General features: G+C 41.3%; 1 protein-coding gene across 4 annotated transcripts in view; it reads right to left on the bottom strand.

Annotated features, from left to right (window-relative positions):
- Window positions 1-596: 596 nt before the first annotated feature.
- The window catches only part of LOC136411409 (Krueppel-like factor 7), an 88,712-nt gene continuing 71,258 nt past the window's right edge, over window positions 597-18,050 (bottom strand). For all 4 annotated transcript variants that reach the window (XM_066393962.1, XM_066393963.1, XM_066393964.1 and 1 more), the window contains exon 5: window positions 597-5,691. In XM_066393962.1, coding sequence (XP_066250059.1) covers window positions 5,510-5,691 — 182 coding nt within the window. In that variant the 3' untranslated portion in view covers window positions 597-5,509. The remainder of the gene's footprint in view (window positions 5,692-18,050) is intronic.

The following is an 18,050-nucleotide window of genomic DNA, read 5'->3' as shown; positions in this document are numbered from 1 at the left end:
TACAGATAATTCCTCTTGAAGACGCTCTCGGATAATTTTCGCCTCCTTTGTTTTCAGTACTATAGTTAAGCCGGTCCTTTCAGCCAGTTGCCGGCATAAAATCCAATTTCTGATTCGGGAAATCCCTGAGAGAGCGGCCGGGACACTTAGCTGCGCCTCGACTATTTGCCCAAGAATATAATATCAAATATTCGTGGAGAATTTGGACATTTGTTAAGCAGATTAATTTACTACTTACTACGATTTTTCATTGTTCGCAACGAGCTTCGCGGGGCGAGGGATTTAAAACGTCGCCCTTCTCAGCTGGACGGCTTTCAGCTCACGCCCCGTTCTCAAGGGACGCAAAGAAGTTTCAAAATGGCCGCCCATTTCGTTTTCGGAGAGTTTAAAAACTGCCGCCCTTTTGGTGAACGTGGGTTTGTGGGGTGCGAGCTCCGATTGAAGAGGTATAGGTTTATTTTAAATCGGTCGCCCATTTGGTTGCTTGATTCAGCACTAGGTGGAGGGTTAAATGTCATGACTTGAAGGGTTAATCGAAAGAAATTGTACTTTGGAGGCGGCCTTGGGCTGGGTGTGGGGCAAATGAAACGTAAATGAAAATTTTAACAGGAACGTTTATTTTTGCACTGAGCGAAAATACAAGCTAGCGAACATATCTCGCCTCCAGACAAGACATCCATGTATAACTTCACATGAAAACAGAAATATATTAAATATAATTTGTTAAAAGAAACGCTGGCGCGCCCGGTTTCCGGCAAGGGTCAAAAGAACCCCTCGAAACCTCGTCCGACCGTCACGTCAATTAATATTTATATATAGAATAATTACATTTAGATTTTAAATATTTGTTTAAAATAAATATTTACAGTTTACTAAAGTTTTATCACTTTTTTAATTATTATTTAATTTACGTAAAGGGTGAGAGGGGCGGGGGCTGTGGCGGCACCGACGCGTGTAGAGAAAAGATAGGTCAAAAATTAACGGCGACATTTTTACAGCGGACACCCTGTATAGTTTAGGAAACAGTGCTTTTCTGGGCCCGTGCAGCCGCAGCGGCCGCCCCATAGAAGTATATCAAAGAATCTTAAAAGCATATGAGAAACTTAATAATAAAAAGTACGAATTTTGATACTCTAAGTTACATTACACGATTATTGGATAAATGCTCTAATTTCCATTTTTTACAAGGACAAACAATAAACTCTGTTCTAGGGGTGTGTAAACAGCAATTCATCTAATGGCGTTGGAACGAACCAAACTCTTTAGATTAGGGGCCTGCCCGGATATGTGTGTGTGCGAATTTGCGAACTTAGAGAGAAAGTTTGTATTGTCAATTCCTGTCGGTTTGGCGATCGTTTCAAATCCGTTTTATTTGGAAGAACCTTGATAAAACGCGGCGGGTTTAAGAGCAGAAGCGGGAGAGCTAAAGTGAGTTATACAGAAGACAAATAAGCTGGCGTCGGGACGCACCGGGCCCGAGGACCCGTTACGTCTCTGCACAGGCACGAGTAACATTCAAATCTCAGCGAGTACAAAACGGATAAAAATTCTTGTCAATATATATTAAAAACTCTGACAATATTATATTTATTACACTTAGTATAACTATGTCAAGAAATGTGGAAGAACGAATATTTTTAACATCCACTTTAACATTCATACATTTAGTTCCACATTTAAAAGGTGTAGCGTAACTCTTTTATTGTTGTTTTTGTTGTTGTTCGGACAGTGCGGGAAGCCCTCGTTAGGCCTCTACGCATTACGCCACGGCCCCTATATTGCCTATCTAATTATCGCTAAAAAATCCTTAGCAAATACTCAACGGAAAGCATGCATTTGGCTGTACAAAACGAAACGCTCTATATACTTAACTCTCAATTATTATACCTTACGTTTACTTTTATGGCTTTTGGCATTAAACTTACGCGAATAATTCAAATCTCCTGCGGTCACATTCACTCGGAAGTAGACAGAATGCACAGTAGGAATGCGTTAAGAAGTATACCGAAGTATCGCTTTCGTCACCGTTTCGAACGACGCAGGATTTATGAGAAATTTTGATTTTAAGCTCGTTTTTTGCTAATTGGGGGAAATTTAAGCGGTTTTCCGATATAATGTCGCCGAAATTTGGCACTTTTAAAAGCGCCGCCCTTCAGTTAAAATGGCTGCCCTTTAATTAAAACGCCACAGATGCACTTTGACCGGCAGAAGGAATTTTCCCCTCATGGTCGCATGACAATACGTCATTTTAAATGTGCCGCCCTTTTATTAAAATGGCCGCCCTTAAACTAAAATGATTAACTAATTGCTCTAACGTAACTTTAAATCTCAGACATGTTTTTTAAAAATTATTTGCCAACGTTCTTGCTGTCTTAAAAGAGCCGCTCTTTATGCTACATACTGTAGTGAAAATAATAATTCATAAATTTTACAGGAACAACCATAAGACATGATATCGAATCATCGAAATACATCGATTTTAAAAGTGCCGCCCTGCCATTGAACTGGTTGACCTCTTGCTGAGTCAACAATATTTTTCTGTCTGGACATTTTGCGGGCTGACTAACGTGATATTTCTTTCTAACAGTCGTGTTCAAAATGGTCGCCCTTTTCAGTAGGGCGCTGCTACATTTTCAAATAACGATTATAAATTGTCATTTTTCAAATACTCATGCCTGGAAATTGTTTTTTATTCCGGCGTGTGTCATAGAGACGTTGAAGTGTAATTTATCATAGATACGTGAACAAAAGGATTGAAAGCGTTTGTATCGGATTTGTTGGGCGTAATTGTTTCAAATAAAAAAATCCTGCGCCGGGCGGAACGGCAAACAAAGGTGGTTGTAGGATGACGAAGGGGGAATCGTACAAAATGCTAAATGCTTTTGTGTGTTTGTGTGTGTTTACCATAGAAAAATTTACTGTACAGGGCTAAATCGTTGCATTTGAGTTTTTTCTTGATTTTGTAATCGAAGGTCACTTACTTAAAATTATATCTATCTAAGAGTCAATACTCTCGCTTTCCAGTTTACGCGACGTTTGATCGAAAATGCCATTTGTCTCGAAAGAGACAAATTACCTTGCTCGTTCGCTAAAAAATACAAAAATGACAGCCTAATAACCTTGGCGATGAGCTCGCCTCTGCACAGTCTTCATTAGTTAATACTTTGACACAGACGTACTTGCTAGTAAACTTAACCCTAGGTCCCTAAAGCTACTGTAAGACTACACTGAGGCGATCGATACCTTAAACCACGTTTTTCCATCACTAGCGAGGGGACCTTTAAGCGGTCGCTCTTTTCAGGGCGACCGCTTAAATACCGCAGGCACTCATCCATAACAAGAAATAAAATAATTATCATAAACTCACTCAAACATAACGAAATCATAAATTTCTCTTTAATGGCTTAACAAAAGTCCTAAACCTAGTAAATGCGTGAATAAGCTTCCTCTTACTTCTAAGCACCTCGGTGAGTGGATAAAATAAAATATAAAAAGCGCGAAATAAAAGCTAAAATAACGGGTGGATAGAGATTTAGCAGGTGAATAACAAATGTTGGGTAACTAGCAAGATATCTCTCTATAATCCTAAGTAATATAACATCTAAAAACGTACCTACTTTGATTTGATCTTAGAAATTTAGCCTAAAATTCTATAAACAACTTTCTTAATGCCGCTCTGTAGATGGGAATCACATTCCCTTTACTATTTTGTTACAATCGACTATTTTACTTAACTCCGGACAAGTCCGCATTAAAACGGCCGTCCATTTTAAAATGGTCGCCCTTTTTGGAAGCGGCTCATCCGGACTTCTGACTACACTCTCTTGCACGTATTCCCGCAAGATTTAAGGTATCGCTCGTCGGACATTTACGACACTGTTACCACATTACACTAACCGCTAGGCTTACGACTAAAACACGTAAAACTCTTAACAAAACGCCCTGTAAGTGTATTTGTTTTTGCGTGTTTTCGCTACGCCCGGACCGTTCTAGACGATCCCGTGAGCTCGAGGAGCGGCGAAAAAGCTCGACACCGCATCTCGCACAGGGATATTAAAACGGTCGCCCTTCTGATATTTCCCGATAAATGCCGAGCTTTCACGCTGTTCCGCGTTTTGTATTAAAATCACAGGTTGAACATCATCTTGGAGCTAGACTACCTCAACAATACCTTCTCTAATAATCTAGTTGTCGACTTTTTTCAATAAATACTCGTATATCCTATTACTGACCGAAATGCTTCCGATGCCTATCTTCCAGATATTTAGAGAAAACATTCTTTATTAGCTCGGCTACCAATTATCCTAAGTTCTTACTACGTTTACATCTGTAGCTAGAAGACATATATGCGTACCGGGCCTGTCGAAATCATGCCTTAATTCCTAAAATTAAACTACGCCTAAACTCCATCATAAAAATAGATAGTCAACGTTAATAGTTCCTCTTTACGTCTCTCCACAGGACCGGCACGACACACTACACTTTTATCTTACTTTTGTATATGTACATTCTATTTGCGGTAACTGGCAGTGAAGGCGGCACCAGGGCCGCCCTTGACCCATTTGATGCATTGGAAAGACCTTTTTACGTTTACTACCAATTAATTTACGGGACCGATATTGCACATTTTTACTTAACGACGCCATGAACGCGACTGAACGGTGAATTAAAAAGGTCGCCCTTCGTTTACTGAGTGCGTCTGATAATGTAAATCAAATTTTAGGAGCATAACCCACGAAAAAACGTACGCTTCAAAACGTCCGCCCATTTTTAAAATGGCCACCCTTTGATATTCTTTGTGCTAGGTGATCTGCATTGAAGTGTAGGGAATTGTTTCATCGAGAAATGGTAGTTGTAAGAAGGCTGCCCATTTCTTAAAATAGCAGTCTTTTAACTCTTATCGTGTTAGACGATGTAAATAACAGTATAGGATCTCATTCCATTAAAAAATCATAGTCTTAAAATGGTCGCACATTCATATAAAATGTTTTTAATAATTTAAGTGCCATCGATGTTTCCACTGAATTTCAAGGTAACTGAGAAATTCGCTGCAGCCAAAAATCGTCAGCTTAAAATTTTATATGTTAGACAGTGGAAAGTAAAGCGTAAAACGATAAACACAAAATTTTAAAAGAGGTCGCCCTCTCTTTAAATATGATCATTACTAAATATATGTTTGTCCTCGATGAAATGGACTATGCCCTAACTGTTTGCAAAGTCAGAAATACTAGTTTTATAATGGCCGCCCATTTTTTAAAACGGTCGCCCTTTTTAAAAAAAGACTGCCGATCAATAAATGTTAACTTATGATGAAATAAATTGAGTTCTACAAACGGCTTACAGCGGGAATGGACGTTTTAAAATGGTCGCCCCTGAAAAAAGAAAATATTTCTCTTGAGCGACAGTGCAAGCATGTCGGATAATTTTGAAAATGTTCCTAAGGCAGTCGCCCATTTGAAGTGCCCGCAAATTAAAAGGTAGTAATGAGACAGTTTTTATTTTAAATTGGTCATCCAGATGCATGACGTTTCATATGGAGCGCTAAGTGATCGGACCTACTGAAACAGCGTTCACAGTGGCGGCACTTGAAGGGTTTGGCTCCTGTGTGTTTGCGGTAGTGCCGAGTGAGCTCGTCGCTTCGCGCGAAGCGCCACTCGCAGCCCTCCCAAGAGCACTTGTAGGGTTTTTCACCTGCAACAGAAGAAACATTTTTTTTAAAACGCGCCGAAAGAACAAAACGCAATAAAATTACGTTTGTTAAAAGAATAATTCAGTGTCGTCATAATGTCGCCCGTCGAAAGTAATCGTGTTACAAATGCGACGTAAATATTATTCTCCGGGCCCTTTAACCTTCCTTCTTGCCTGCGAGCTAAGCCCTCGAAGGTAACAAAAGGGTAATTCCAGGACTCTTGAAAATTGAGGTCTATTCAAAAGTGAGTCATCGCCTTTTCCCCCAGTTGTATAAACTCTTTCAAATACGGACCGGGTGTTGTTTCACGAAATAATTTCCTCGACAAATTAATCTCTCGTAAGAAGACACCACAAATTTAGGGCTTTTGTCGATGTTTCAATGGGCGTTTGAATATTTTAGCGTTTTGTAAACGCGCAAAGTGCTAATGGATCGCGGGGCGATATCCGCCTTTTCAATTTCGCTTTTAAATTCAATTACCAACACTTTCCCGACCGATCGCTGATGTGAGAAAGCAATAAACACTACAACGCGGGCGGGAAATCCACAATCAAGGTGAATACCGCAGGTATCAATCAAGATCGGGCCTAGAACGGTATTAGCTGTCAGGCGAAATTAATGATTTTGACGGGGTTCGTCATTACGGGGGGTAATTTAGGCGGCAAGACGCGATTTAACACTTTGCCCCGAATATGGGGCCCGACTAAGATGCGAGACGTGCCGTGAAAGGGAAATTTTAAGCCGTCCATACAAGATATATTGCGTGGCTTGTTGGGTTTAAATCAACCCCCACGGACTGCCGTTTAAACTTCAAAAATTCGTTCCTTGTCCAGGGTATAATAGGTTTTAAAACGGCCACCTTCTAGTCTGTTTAGTACGTCCCAAGTCGTAATTGTAATAAGGTGGTCGCCCTCGTGCATAACTGGGAGTCTCAAACGGTTGACCTTTTTAACATTTCAAACCTGTTACTTTTAATCATTGTCAGCGCCTACATGCGTGCGGATTTAAAACGGTCGCCATTTCCGACCTTAACAGCAAAGCTCTATGAATGTGTGTCTCAAACCGTAAAATAAAATGGTTGCCCTAGTGCATATCTAAGAGTTTCAAACGGTCGCCCTTTTTGGCGTTTCCAATCCGTTGCTTCTAATCATTGTCAGCGTCTATGTGCGTGCATATTTAAAACGGTCGTCCCTTTTGGCCTTGACAGCCAAGTTCTGTGCAGTCTGTCTCAAATCGTAAAATAAAATGGTCGCCCTCGTGCATATCTAAGACTTTTAAACGAGCCCCCAAACTGTTGATTCTAGTCACTTTTGCCAACACTAAAGTGACACAAAAATGACTTTAATAGTGGGTATTTAAATCGGCCGCCCTTTGCAAAGCGACGAAGCAATTTCAATTAAATTCGGAAAAAAACTAATTTCAAACTCTCGTCCGAAGTTCGCGAGTCGAATTTAGTGTCAGTGCGGGATTCCATCTTTCTAAAATATCAAACTAATGCCGAAGAAATTTAATCCCTAATTGGGTTTTTATATTGACAGGGCCCCCGAATGCGATGAAACAAATTTAATTTCAAATTGACTTTTTACGCGATCCCATTAGAAGTTCGGGGATCTGGCGGTGACATTTTTGTTAATTTGGAAAATGTAACTCCTACAACTTCCAGACGACTGCCGTCCGCATTCTTGGCGTTCGAACGCTCAGGTAGATATCTGAAGTTCTGAAGGAGTTTAATTGAAAGTTTCGCTCGGAAGCAAAAATTAATTCGGGAATTCGCTCAAGTTTCTGTACAAAGTGCCGCAATATTAAATCCGTTTCCCGGCAGTTTCGATAACTCGTTCGAACACGACGCACCCCCTTTTTATGTTCGCAGGAGATGAGCAATCGTAATGTTTGCCCTTTGTCCAGGTCCGTTCGCTTGATTATCGCTTATTACGTTTCCTAAATAAGACGGACGAAATATCCCCAACTCCACATAACCCGCAGGGCACTAAATAACTCGATTATGGAGGCCTTTAAATGCGTCGCCCTTTTCTTCTTCTGGGGGAGGGGAAGGAGGATGAGGAGGAGGAGTAGGGAGGAAGGGGGGGGAAGGGTGCTCAGTTTGTCTCGCTGACATCTGAATATTTAGCCCTAAACATTCACCGAAATGTGACCTGTTGAGTTGACACCCCACTTAACATAGACCGCCATTGTCCGGCGGGTTCCAACTCTCTAATTGCTTAATCTTGTTAAGCGGATGAGCTTACAGCGAACGGCCGTGTGCCACTGCCTGCGGCATTTATAAATATTAAATTCGGCACATCCTCAGCTACGCGTATAATTTTACGACTAATTTGGACAAACACCGGTCGAAACTCCAAATGAAGTTGCATGTAATAAACTGACAAATTCATGAATTGCTTATTTACCCTCCGCCTCGGGTCTGACCTGATTATAGAGCGTCGCTAAACTCAACTTTCAGCCACGCTCCCTGCCTCCGTTTGCATGTATATTATAACCGCTAAAACAACCACACTTTCACAATTTACTTACAAAAATTTATACGCGAAACGACACTCAATTAAGGGCACATTAAAGTGGCCGCCCTTTTCTTAAGACGGCCGCCCTTTGAAAATTGAAACAGTCGTGTTCGGGTAGTATAATTGTAGTTCTAAAATTTGCAAGATTGGCCGTTTACGCTCAAATCAAAGAGCCGCCCGTTTTTTAAATTGTCGCCCTTCCTTTAACGTGGTGGTCCTCCGAATAAAACTGGGTTGGAATCTTACGGAACGCATCTATACTAACAAAAAAAACTGTTGGGTTCGAGCTGAAACGAGAACAACCGCTCTTTCTTTGAGATGGTCGCTCTTTCACAATATGGCACGCTTCGCTTTGCGGATTGCCCCTGTCTAACCCGAAGCGCTCAAATCACGTGTTCAGACGTCCATTGAAAATTTACAGGCTTACAAATTTAATAGTAATGAATGTTCCAGTGGGATTGAGAGGGAAACGCCGCTGCCGTTAAAAAGTATCAAGTTGAGGGAGGGCTGAATTAGACCCCAAACACTGACAGTGGCAACATCAATCTTCGCCCCCGTCCTCCACACTTCCGGTTTCATTATAAAACAGATTCGTCTTCTAGACAGTGTAACGTACCGTGCAGTAAGGGAATGTTCGAGAATTAACTCGTTTACGTAATATACGTATTATGAAACAGAAGAGCGGCTGTCTCTCGCCGGAGACTGATCCAGTTGTCAGACATGAAGAGTAGAAAAATCCAGTTTGGTAACAAGGAACTGAAATCTGGAACGCGACCGCCCTTTCGCGAACCCTGGGGAATGCCTTAAATAAAGCAGATTTCTGGTAATAATTTCATGGTTAAATGGCTAAACGTTCCATTTCAGGCCCGTGATGAGGCGGCGGTTTGGTTAGTTTAAAAGACTTGACGGAGACGGTAAAATATACCCCCGCTAGCCGAGAATAATGGGTGTACGTCGACAGTTTTTGATGAAATTACGGCTTCCGTTGGCGCGGGTGAAACAAAGACTTAACAGCCTCCCAACGAGATACAATTTCCGATAACCCCTTTGGAATAGCGCGTAATAATAATTACCCGACAATTTGTCGGAGATGGCACATCGAAATTACGATTGTCTGTGAATTTATTAAGGGCCGACCGAATGCCCTTAATGCGTCGGACAAATACCGAAATGCCATTTAAAGCTCCCGTTTATCCCGCGGGAATGATTCGCAATGATGCAGGGGCCCGTTCGCCGGAATTATGCACTCGTGTGCCCGATCGCTCGATAGTTAGAATGTTGCTTCCGCATTCGCAATATGTAACACGAACTTATGTCAAGCCTATTTGGTTGCAGTCTGGATAATTCACAATTGATTTGTATGTTTAATCGGTGACGACGTTACTGCGGTAACACGATACGAAGTTATCGCTTGTCAAATATTAACGCTACAAGCCTCCAATTACGGCTTTAAGCGAGTTTATGGAGTATCGAGTCGATTTTACAAGGTACAAAGGCTATGACTTGATGGCCTCGAGAGAATGACCAATTAAAATGCCTCTTAACAGCCTGATTAAAACGGTCGCCCTTTTATTAGATCCACCTATAACTTTATTAACGCTCTTCAGAGAATTGGCCTTATTTACGAACGATTTTACGGCTATAAAACGGGCGGAATAACTGGATTAAGACTGCCGCCCTTCTACGCAAATCCATGGAAGAACGTCTAAAGCCAGTCGGTACGAGCAGCTTCAATGCAAATTAGTTTAAAATCACAGTTTCACTGCTGCATTGTCAATTAAGCCCAATTAAAACGGTCGCCCTTTTATGCGCAAAATAAAAAATCATAGTAGCAAAAGCAGCATCATCTCTTTGGAATTTGAACCCGAAGCGTTTTTTAAATGTTCAACCTTTTCCGCCAGCCGCGAAAAACACGGCTGTCTGGTCTATGTAATTTGCACTCCGAAAGTTCATAACATCGAGCTGCAAGCTTACGTTAAAATAGTCGCCCATTTAAGTGACGACGTCATTCCAAATGGCCAGTTTAACGTAAACAGCTGCCCTAAAGGCTGTTAAATTCATTTTTTCGTTTTAATGCAGCCCCGTTAAGAAGCTTGGCGGCTAATGTCGCGTTTTTGCCTGAAGGAGCATTAAAATGTTCCTCGTAGCCAGTTTTATGGCCGTTTTTTTCCCAAAGAAAACTACTTAATGTCGGTCTAAATAGCGTCGTTTGCTTGAGAAAAATAAATCGAGTTACCGGTTTGAGACTGCACGAAAGTTCTTAAGGTCTTATCTATTTTCTAGCAGACTTAACCCGGCGCGTTTTCGGCTGGACGTATTTATACCGGAGGGGGTTGTTCCGGCAGTGGCGGCGCGGTCCGTGCTAAAACGGCCCTTTCCGTCGAAGCACTGATGCGCGAAACGATAACCGGAAATAATTGCGCGGATTATCGTTTCCACTTCGCACAGATTCGAATGCGCCTTGAAACAAAAGAAATACGGCATACTCCCGCGGGAGTCGCATCCCTCTAACCTTATACCCGTGCGGGGATTCCAGGGGAATCTAACGCAGTTACGGAATATTCGATTCAGGGATATGAAAATCCACCTCAATTGGATTTTTTTCTGTCCTTGAATAAATTGCAAAGAATATTTTTCCATTTAGAAACGTAAATTATGGGGGCTTTGTCTATTTGAAACGGTCGCCCTTTGGGGCAGGGCAGGAATTAAGATCGCCGCCCTTTCGAAAATCGAATCTCACAAACCCGGCCAATAAGGAATACCCAAGAGAGATACGAAATTGCGTAGTTTAGTGACCACATTATTAAAACGGCCGTCCTTTTGATAAAATCGCCTCACACATTCAGGCCCCAATATCAGCATAGCGGGCGTGACGTTGCACGCATTATTAACGTGTTTAAAACGGCCGCCCGCTGAGGATTAAACCGCCGCCCTTTTGAGAAACGACCTCACGAACTCAGGCAACGTGACTAGCCTGGCAGATACATGAAATTGCCTGGTTTCCCTACAAATTAAAACAGTCGCCCTTTCGCGCTTGAAGAGAGTATCTATTCTGATGGGTCCTTAATCAAAATGATTAGACGTCCCGGGGCGGCACCATTAAACATATTAATTGTGAAAAAAAAGACATGGAGGAAATGAATGTTCGAGTATAGTCGATTCCCGGGGTCAAGTCGTGTAATTTGATGTCGCCGAAGCAAAAAATAAAGCTCAGGGGAGATAAAGGTAATCCGGTTTTCGACTTCTCCATCGTTCGCTCGTCGGGCCGGCCCCGAAAGGTATCAGCGCGTAATAATGACGTTTGCGGCGGATAAAAACACCCTGATTTTTTTAGGGAAATTTCCCTTCCTCGAGATTAAGTAAAAACCTTTCATTTTAATTGCGTTCGGGTCGTTTTATAACGCCGCCCTTTTTTCGAAGCTCCGGCAACTTTCAATTGCGGCTCATTAGACGAGGCACTAAAATGCAGCTGGAGGTCTAAAAAATATTGCCCTCCGATACAGGGAAAAGTTTTCAATGGGAATTAGTCTCGATAGATCGATCACGTGCCACAGTGCCAAAACTCTCCCACATGCGCCGCTTCCAGAGCGAGGAGTGAAATGGATTATCCGTGCTTAAATTCCAGAAGTTATTTTTTGTTCCGCGAAAGGGAAAATTAAAATTGCTCGGAGCTGCGACGATGTCAACTGACGACGACGGTTGACTGTTAAGAATATTATTGCCGCAAGATTGAAAAAATTAAGGCCCCTTTCGTGCGACTAACACAATTTCTGTTTCCTCTTTTCGAGCTTTCATGCGTGGGATTTATGTTGTCGCAATTCTTTCTTTGAAGAATTAAGACCGCGGCTTCTCGGAGAAAAGAAAGATTACGGAGAACTTACTTAATTAAACGCGTGCGAATTTGCCCCTTGGCCGGCTTACCTTCCACGAAGAAGACCTCTGAACCCGCCCGATAAGGCCCTCTTTTAAATTCGCAGGTAAAGTCTAATTACACCTGAAAGTTTTCCTCTGTTATCAAACCAGGCTTCTTTCAGTCATTTTCACTCTTAAAGGTGGCCGAGACATTTCTTGGAGTCACTAGAATTGGTCCGTAATACAGTGTTAAAACAGCCGCCTTTCATTTAAAACGGCCGCCCTTCCGTAGAAGCGTCAATTTTTCGGCAGAGTAAGTTTACTATATAAAAAATTGGAACCTGAAGGTATAATAAGGTAGATTAAAAAGTCGCCTCTTTTAATTTAGCAAAACTGTCAACCGTGATATTTTAAAGAATTTAATATAGGAGAGCGCCATAGAAAGGAAGATTAAAAGTGTGGGTTGTTCGTAATAATGCGTTCAAGGTGTTCGCATCGTCCCCAATAAGCGAAATGCAAAAGTTTTCCACTACAAGCTCCTCTTAACCTTACGGCTAAGCGCCTTCTCAGATGACTTAAATTACCAAAAAGCCATTTTGCCAACCGAGGCTTATAAATCCGTTGTCGATGGCGGTTTTCAATCAGCTACGGCTATAAGAGCTCCCATATCCCAAGTTTAATTAAATCTAGAGAAACTTTAAGCAAGGACCGAAGCCGGGACAAGCAATCCATAAATTATCTCCGCCCCGAGTTTGAGAGCTGGGCGTCGAATGCCGAAAAACTCTAATTTAGGTGTTAATTCTTGATGAGGGATGGACTAGGGGACAACCGACTCCAGTTGACCGACATTATTCTGGGTTAAGTGCGGACCGGTTCCGGCAAAAAGCGGATTTCCTTTGTTTATCAAACTGCCGGAAAGTCTAATTTTTTTGCACGTCTCATCAGTGGCCAAATTAATTAATAGGCAAAAAATTACATGGTGTCGGTATTAAACCAGTCGCCGCATTCGCGCGTCGCTGGTCGCTATTTAATTAATGGACCATCAAGAATCGGTCGGCAGTTACAAGCCGCAAGAGGGAGGCGATATTAAGACGGACGCCCTTTTGTTAAAACAGTCGCCCTTTTGGCAAAAGTCCTGTGCCGGTGAGGAGATGACTTGAGCGACAAAATAGTTGTGGTTAGGAGGAGAAATAAAGCACTTTAAATCGGTCGCCCTTCCCTTGGGGATTATTGTGAGCGATCAGCGTGAGCGTTGTGGTTATAACTGGAGATAAATGAGAAAATTAGCCGAAAACTATTCATCGTCGCAGTCACACGTCAACTTTCAGTAACCCTAAATGAACTGAGAAATCTCGTCTTCCAACTTAAATTACCTCCCTAATAACGAACGCCGTGGAAATCATTAATTTTGTCAGTCACCTAACGACGTTCGTCTTGTCTATTATTCAAGCCTGTCTTCTATCCAGAATTCGAAACCGTTGCCGCTCGGCGCGATATCTTGATTGATACTCGACGGTGCAGTATCTCCTCCCTTCGGAATAAAAAATTAGCTTTAGACGTCGTACGTCAACCGCCCGAAGGGCGGCAGCCAAAAACTAATTTCGTAAGAGCAACGGCAAGGCAAAGGACTTTTATGTTTTCATCAAAACTGAGCCTATGTAAGCTTTTCATCATCGGATGGCCGCACTAGACCGCGGGGCACAAAAAGGAAGTGAATGGGGCGCATTTACATGAAAACTACCTTTGTAGTATGAATTTCAAAGTCCAAAAGGCATTATTTACGCAAATATTTCACTCTAGTTTGCATTTCGTTTTTTTTTTCCATTCCGGGGGATAAACGCGCTCGCATGGACGGCATTAGACAACATAAGTCCCTGGAGCCGGACGTCGGACGCACCGGCCCTCCCGGTAATTCGAAGGCATTTGTTTGGTCGACTCCGCTCAGCAGGATGAAATATATTATAACAAGGTAGGTGTATGGTTGCGTCGGAGTGATTTTGCAATGCATATTTGTATAGCGCAAAAAATCCCTCGCCAGAGTGGAGCATAAACGCGAAGGTCTTTTTTTTGAGTTGCAACTTGCACTTTAATGCGAACTCTTCTGGGAAAGTCCCTTTTCGGTTCAAAGAAATACTCCTGGTATACAGGGTGTCAATTTTGAAAACTTCCCGCCCCTACTATCTCGGAACGGGATAGACGTTTAAAAAGCTCCGCAACACGTCGATTTTGTTATCGCCGGCAGCGAATGATTATCAATCAAAACATCTCTATGTGAAGGATATCATTTTTTTAAATTGTTTATTTTTCTTTGCCATGGAACGCCGTTTAGTGGTTGAAAACGGTCAAACATCGCACTTTGAAATTCGATTTAACTTGCCATTCCCGGGCATACTGTCCCGTTCGTGTTCGGGTCTCCGAAGCTGCCCGATCGCTGAGTCCAGAAGCGCCAATTGAATTGAAGTGGAAATTTTGGCGATTGAAAAGAGAAAACCAATAGGCCGTCGCGGTCAGTGCGTGCTCTGTCGAAAATAAATAGCAATTGAAATCCCTCTTCTCAACGGCCGCGGAATGACAGTTTTGTTGACAGGATGTCAAATGGATCATAATTCTAGAATGTTCGTTAGCGGTAAGTGATCGGCGTTTAATCGTTGTAATTGATTTAACCTCGCTTAATTTTATTTTCTGTGTTGGTGACCACACTAAGTGAGCTTTGTCACTATTTATATATCCTTTTTCGTGCATAGACATTGTATATTATTTCGCCTTGCATATCGTTTCTATGACCAAACCGATGAGCTGTATGCTCGCAAAAAAGGGTGTAAAGTTATTTGCCAGTTTAGAGGCCATCGCAACGTTGTCATCATTCGTCCCATGACTTGCAACTTTGCAAAAGGCAAAATGTATAAGTTTTTGTACGTTTTCGTATCGATATCGATTCTTAAATGGTAATATTCTTGTGTTTCAAGTATTAGTCGTGTGCGCCTCTGGCTCGTCAATTCTAGATCTTTCGGAGACAAATCTATAATGGTTTAGGAGATTTTTTAAAAGTCTCGGATACATAATTTATAAACGTGTTACTAGTAAAAATTACGAATTCTGGACAATTTGGTGGAGACCAAGTCGTCCCTGTGGAATCGCAACACGATGCTTATGGCGATTGTTCATAAGAGAATTAAATTTATAAACTCCCGTATATCATTCAGCCCTTCAAGTCAAATTTTAACAGACTGGGACAGAACGTTAAGGTCAGTAGTGGTTTTATCTTTATTATACTATATGTATATTAATTATGAACATAACGTATGAAATTCTAAATTATTTATAGTACTGTTCTCGAAACACCTCCGACTTCTTGTTCAATACAGTTCTTTTTGCAGTAGGAAACGTATTTTTTATTCCGCCGGGGTATTTTTGCTTAATGAAGCTGCTGCTTTGATTTCGCAACTTTTCCCCCGTTTAAGTAAATCTGGAAACGTCGCATGTTACTTCGTATCGCGTATCGTTTCCAAGACCGATCAGCCGTACCTTAACAAAAGGCAGGTTGTAAATTTTTTGTATGTTTTCGTACCGATATGGCTTCGTAAATGATTCACTCGAATGTTAACGCGACGACAAGCAAGACGTTCATAATGCGCGCTCCAGCAATAATTGGGATAATCGGGTTTTCTTTTGTTCTAAAGACTCGTGAAGTACGCCGTTGGTGTATCCATGAGTTAGTGAGTGAAAGTGAGAGGCGTTTAACAACCATTTTGTGAGTGGAAAGGGATGTTGCTGACATTTTTTTGACCCACGCTTTTGATGCTTTGGGGTGAGTTCGGGTTGTTATTTCTTGTGATTTACAGTTAACTTTTGTTAAGTCAATAAGAAAGACGTAATTAGAATTTTAGTTGAAAGCCAAAACAAAATTTGCAATTTTGGCTTTTTTGGAAGGTACTATCATTAGACCTGACCGAAGAAAGATTGCAACTTAAATTGTTTCGCAGATTAATAATTTCTTTTGAGTTTTAGGTCTCAACTGTGTATGTTGCCTCAATTCAAAATTCTAACTGTTTAGAAGCTGTTTTCTCAGAAATTAGTATTTAATTCTCTTTAGAAATTAACATCGAATTTATTGTTTCAGGTTTCCACTGCGTGCGCCTCCACTTCGAATGGAGATTCACATGAATCTCCTTTTTCAAGATTTCCTCAGAAGTTAATATCGCATTTTCTGTTTCAGGTTTCCACTGCGTCTGCCTTCGCTTCGAATGGAGATTCATTTGAATCTCTCTTTTGAAGATTTTCTCAGGAATTAATATCGCATTTCCTGTTTCAGGTTTCCACTGCGTCTGCCTTCGCTTCGAATGGAGATTCATTCGAAACTGTAACTGTTTTAAAGATTTTCTCAGAAGTTAATATCGCATTTTCTGTTTCAGGTTTCCACTGCGTCTGCCTTCGCTTCGAATGGAGATTCATTTGAATCTCCTTTTTCAAGATTTCCTCAGAAGTTAATATCGCATTTTCTGTTTCAGGTTTCCACTGCGTCTGCCTTCGCTTCGAATGGAGATTCATTTGAATCTCTCTTTTGAAGATTTTCTCAGGAATTAATATCGCATTTCCTGTTTCAGGTTTCCACTGCGTCTGCCTTCGCTTCGAATGGAGATTCATTCGAAACTGTAACTGTTTTAAAGATTTTCTCAGAAGTTAATATCGCATTTTCTGTTTCAGGTTTCCACTGCGTCTGCCTTCGCTTCGAATGGAGATTCATTTGAATCTCCTTTTTCAAGATTTCCTCAGAAGTTAATATCGCATTTTCTGTTTCAGGTTTCCACTGCGTCTGCCTTCGCTTCGAATGGAGATTCATTTGAATCTCTCTTTTGAAGATTTTCTCAGGAATTAATATCGCATTTCCTGTTTCAGGTTTCCACTGCGTCTGCCTTCGCTTCGAATGGAGATTCATTCGAAACTGTAACTGTTTTAAAGATTTCCTCAGAAGTTAATATCGCATTTTCTGTTTCAGGTTTCCACTGCGTCTGCCTTCGCTTCGAATGGAGATTCATTTGAATCTCCTTTTTCAAGATTTCCTCAGAAGTTAATATCGCATTTTCTGTTTCAGGTTTCCACTGCGTCTGCCTTCGCTTCGAATGGAGATTCATTTGAATCTCCTTTTTCAAGATTTCCTCAGAAGTTAATATCGCATTTTCTGTTTCAGGTTTCCACTGCGTCTGCCTTCGCTTCGAATGGAGATTCATTTGAATCTCTCTTTTGAAGATTTTCTCAGGAATTAATATCGCATTTCCTGTTTCAGGTTTCCACTGCGTCTGCCTTCGCTTCGAATGGAGATTCATTCGAAACTGTAACTGTTTTAAAGATTTTCTCAGAAGTTAATATCGCATTTTCTGTTTCAGGTTTCCACTGCGTCTGCCTTCGCTTCGAATGGAGATTCATTTGAATCTCCTTTTTCAAGATTTCCTCAGAAGTTAATATCGCATTTTCTGTTTCAGGTTTCCACTGCGTCTGCCTTCGCTTCGAATGGAGATTCATTTGAATCTCTCTTTTGAAGATTTTCTCAGGAATTAATATCGCATTTCCTGTTTCAGGTTTCCACTGCGTCTGCCTTCGCTTCGAATGGAGATTCATTCGAAACTGTAACTGTTTTAAAGATTTTCTCAGAAGTTAATATCGCATTTTCTGTTTCAGGTTTCCACTGCGTCTGCCTTCGCTTCGAATGGAGATTCATTTGAATCTCCTTTTTCAAGATTTCCTCAGAAGTTAATATCGCATTTTCTGTTTCAGGTTTCCACTGCGTCTGCCTTCGCTTCGAATGGAGATTCATTTGAATCTCTCTTTTGAAGATTTTCTCAGGAATTAATATCGCATTTCCTGTTTCAGGTTTCCACTGCGTCTGCCTTCGCTTCGAATGGAGATTCATTCGAAACTGTAACTGTTTTAAAGATTTCCTCAGAAGTTAATATCGCATTTTCTGTTTCAGGTTTCCACTGCGTCTGCCTTCG

The sequence above is a fragment of the Euwallacea similis genome, chromosome 10 (assembly GCF_039881205.1).
Source record: "Euwallacea similis isolate ESF13 chromosome 10, ESF131.1, whole genome shotgun sequence".
NCBI classification, from domain to species: Eukaryota; Metazoa; Arthropoda; class Insecta; order Coleoptera; family Curculionidae; genus Euwallacea; species Euwallacea similis.
This window is presented reverse-complemented; position numbering and strand designations above follow the sequence as displayed.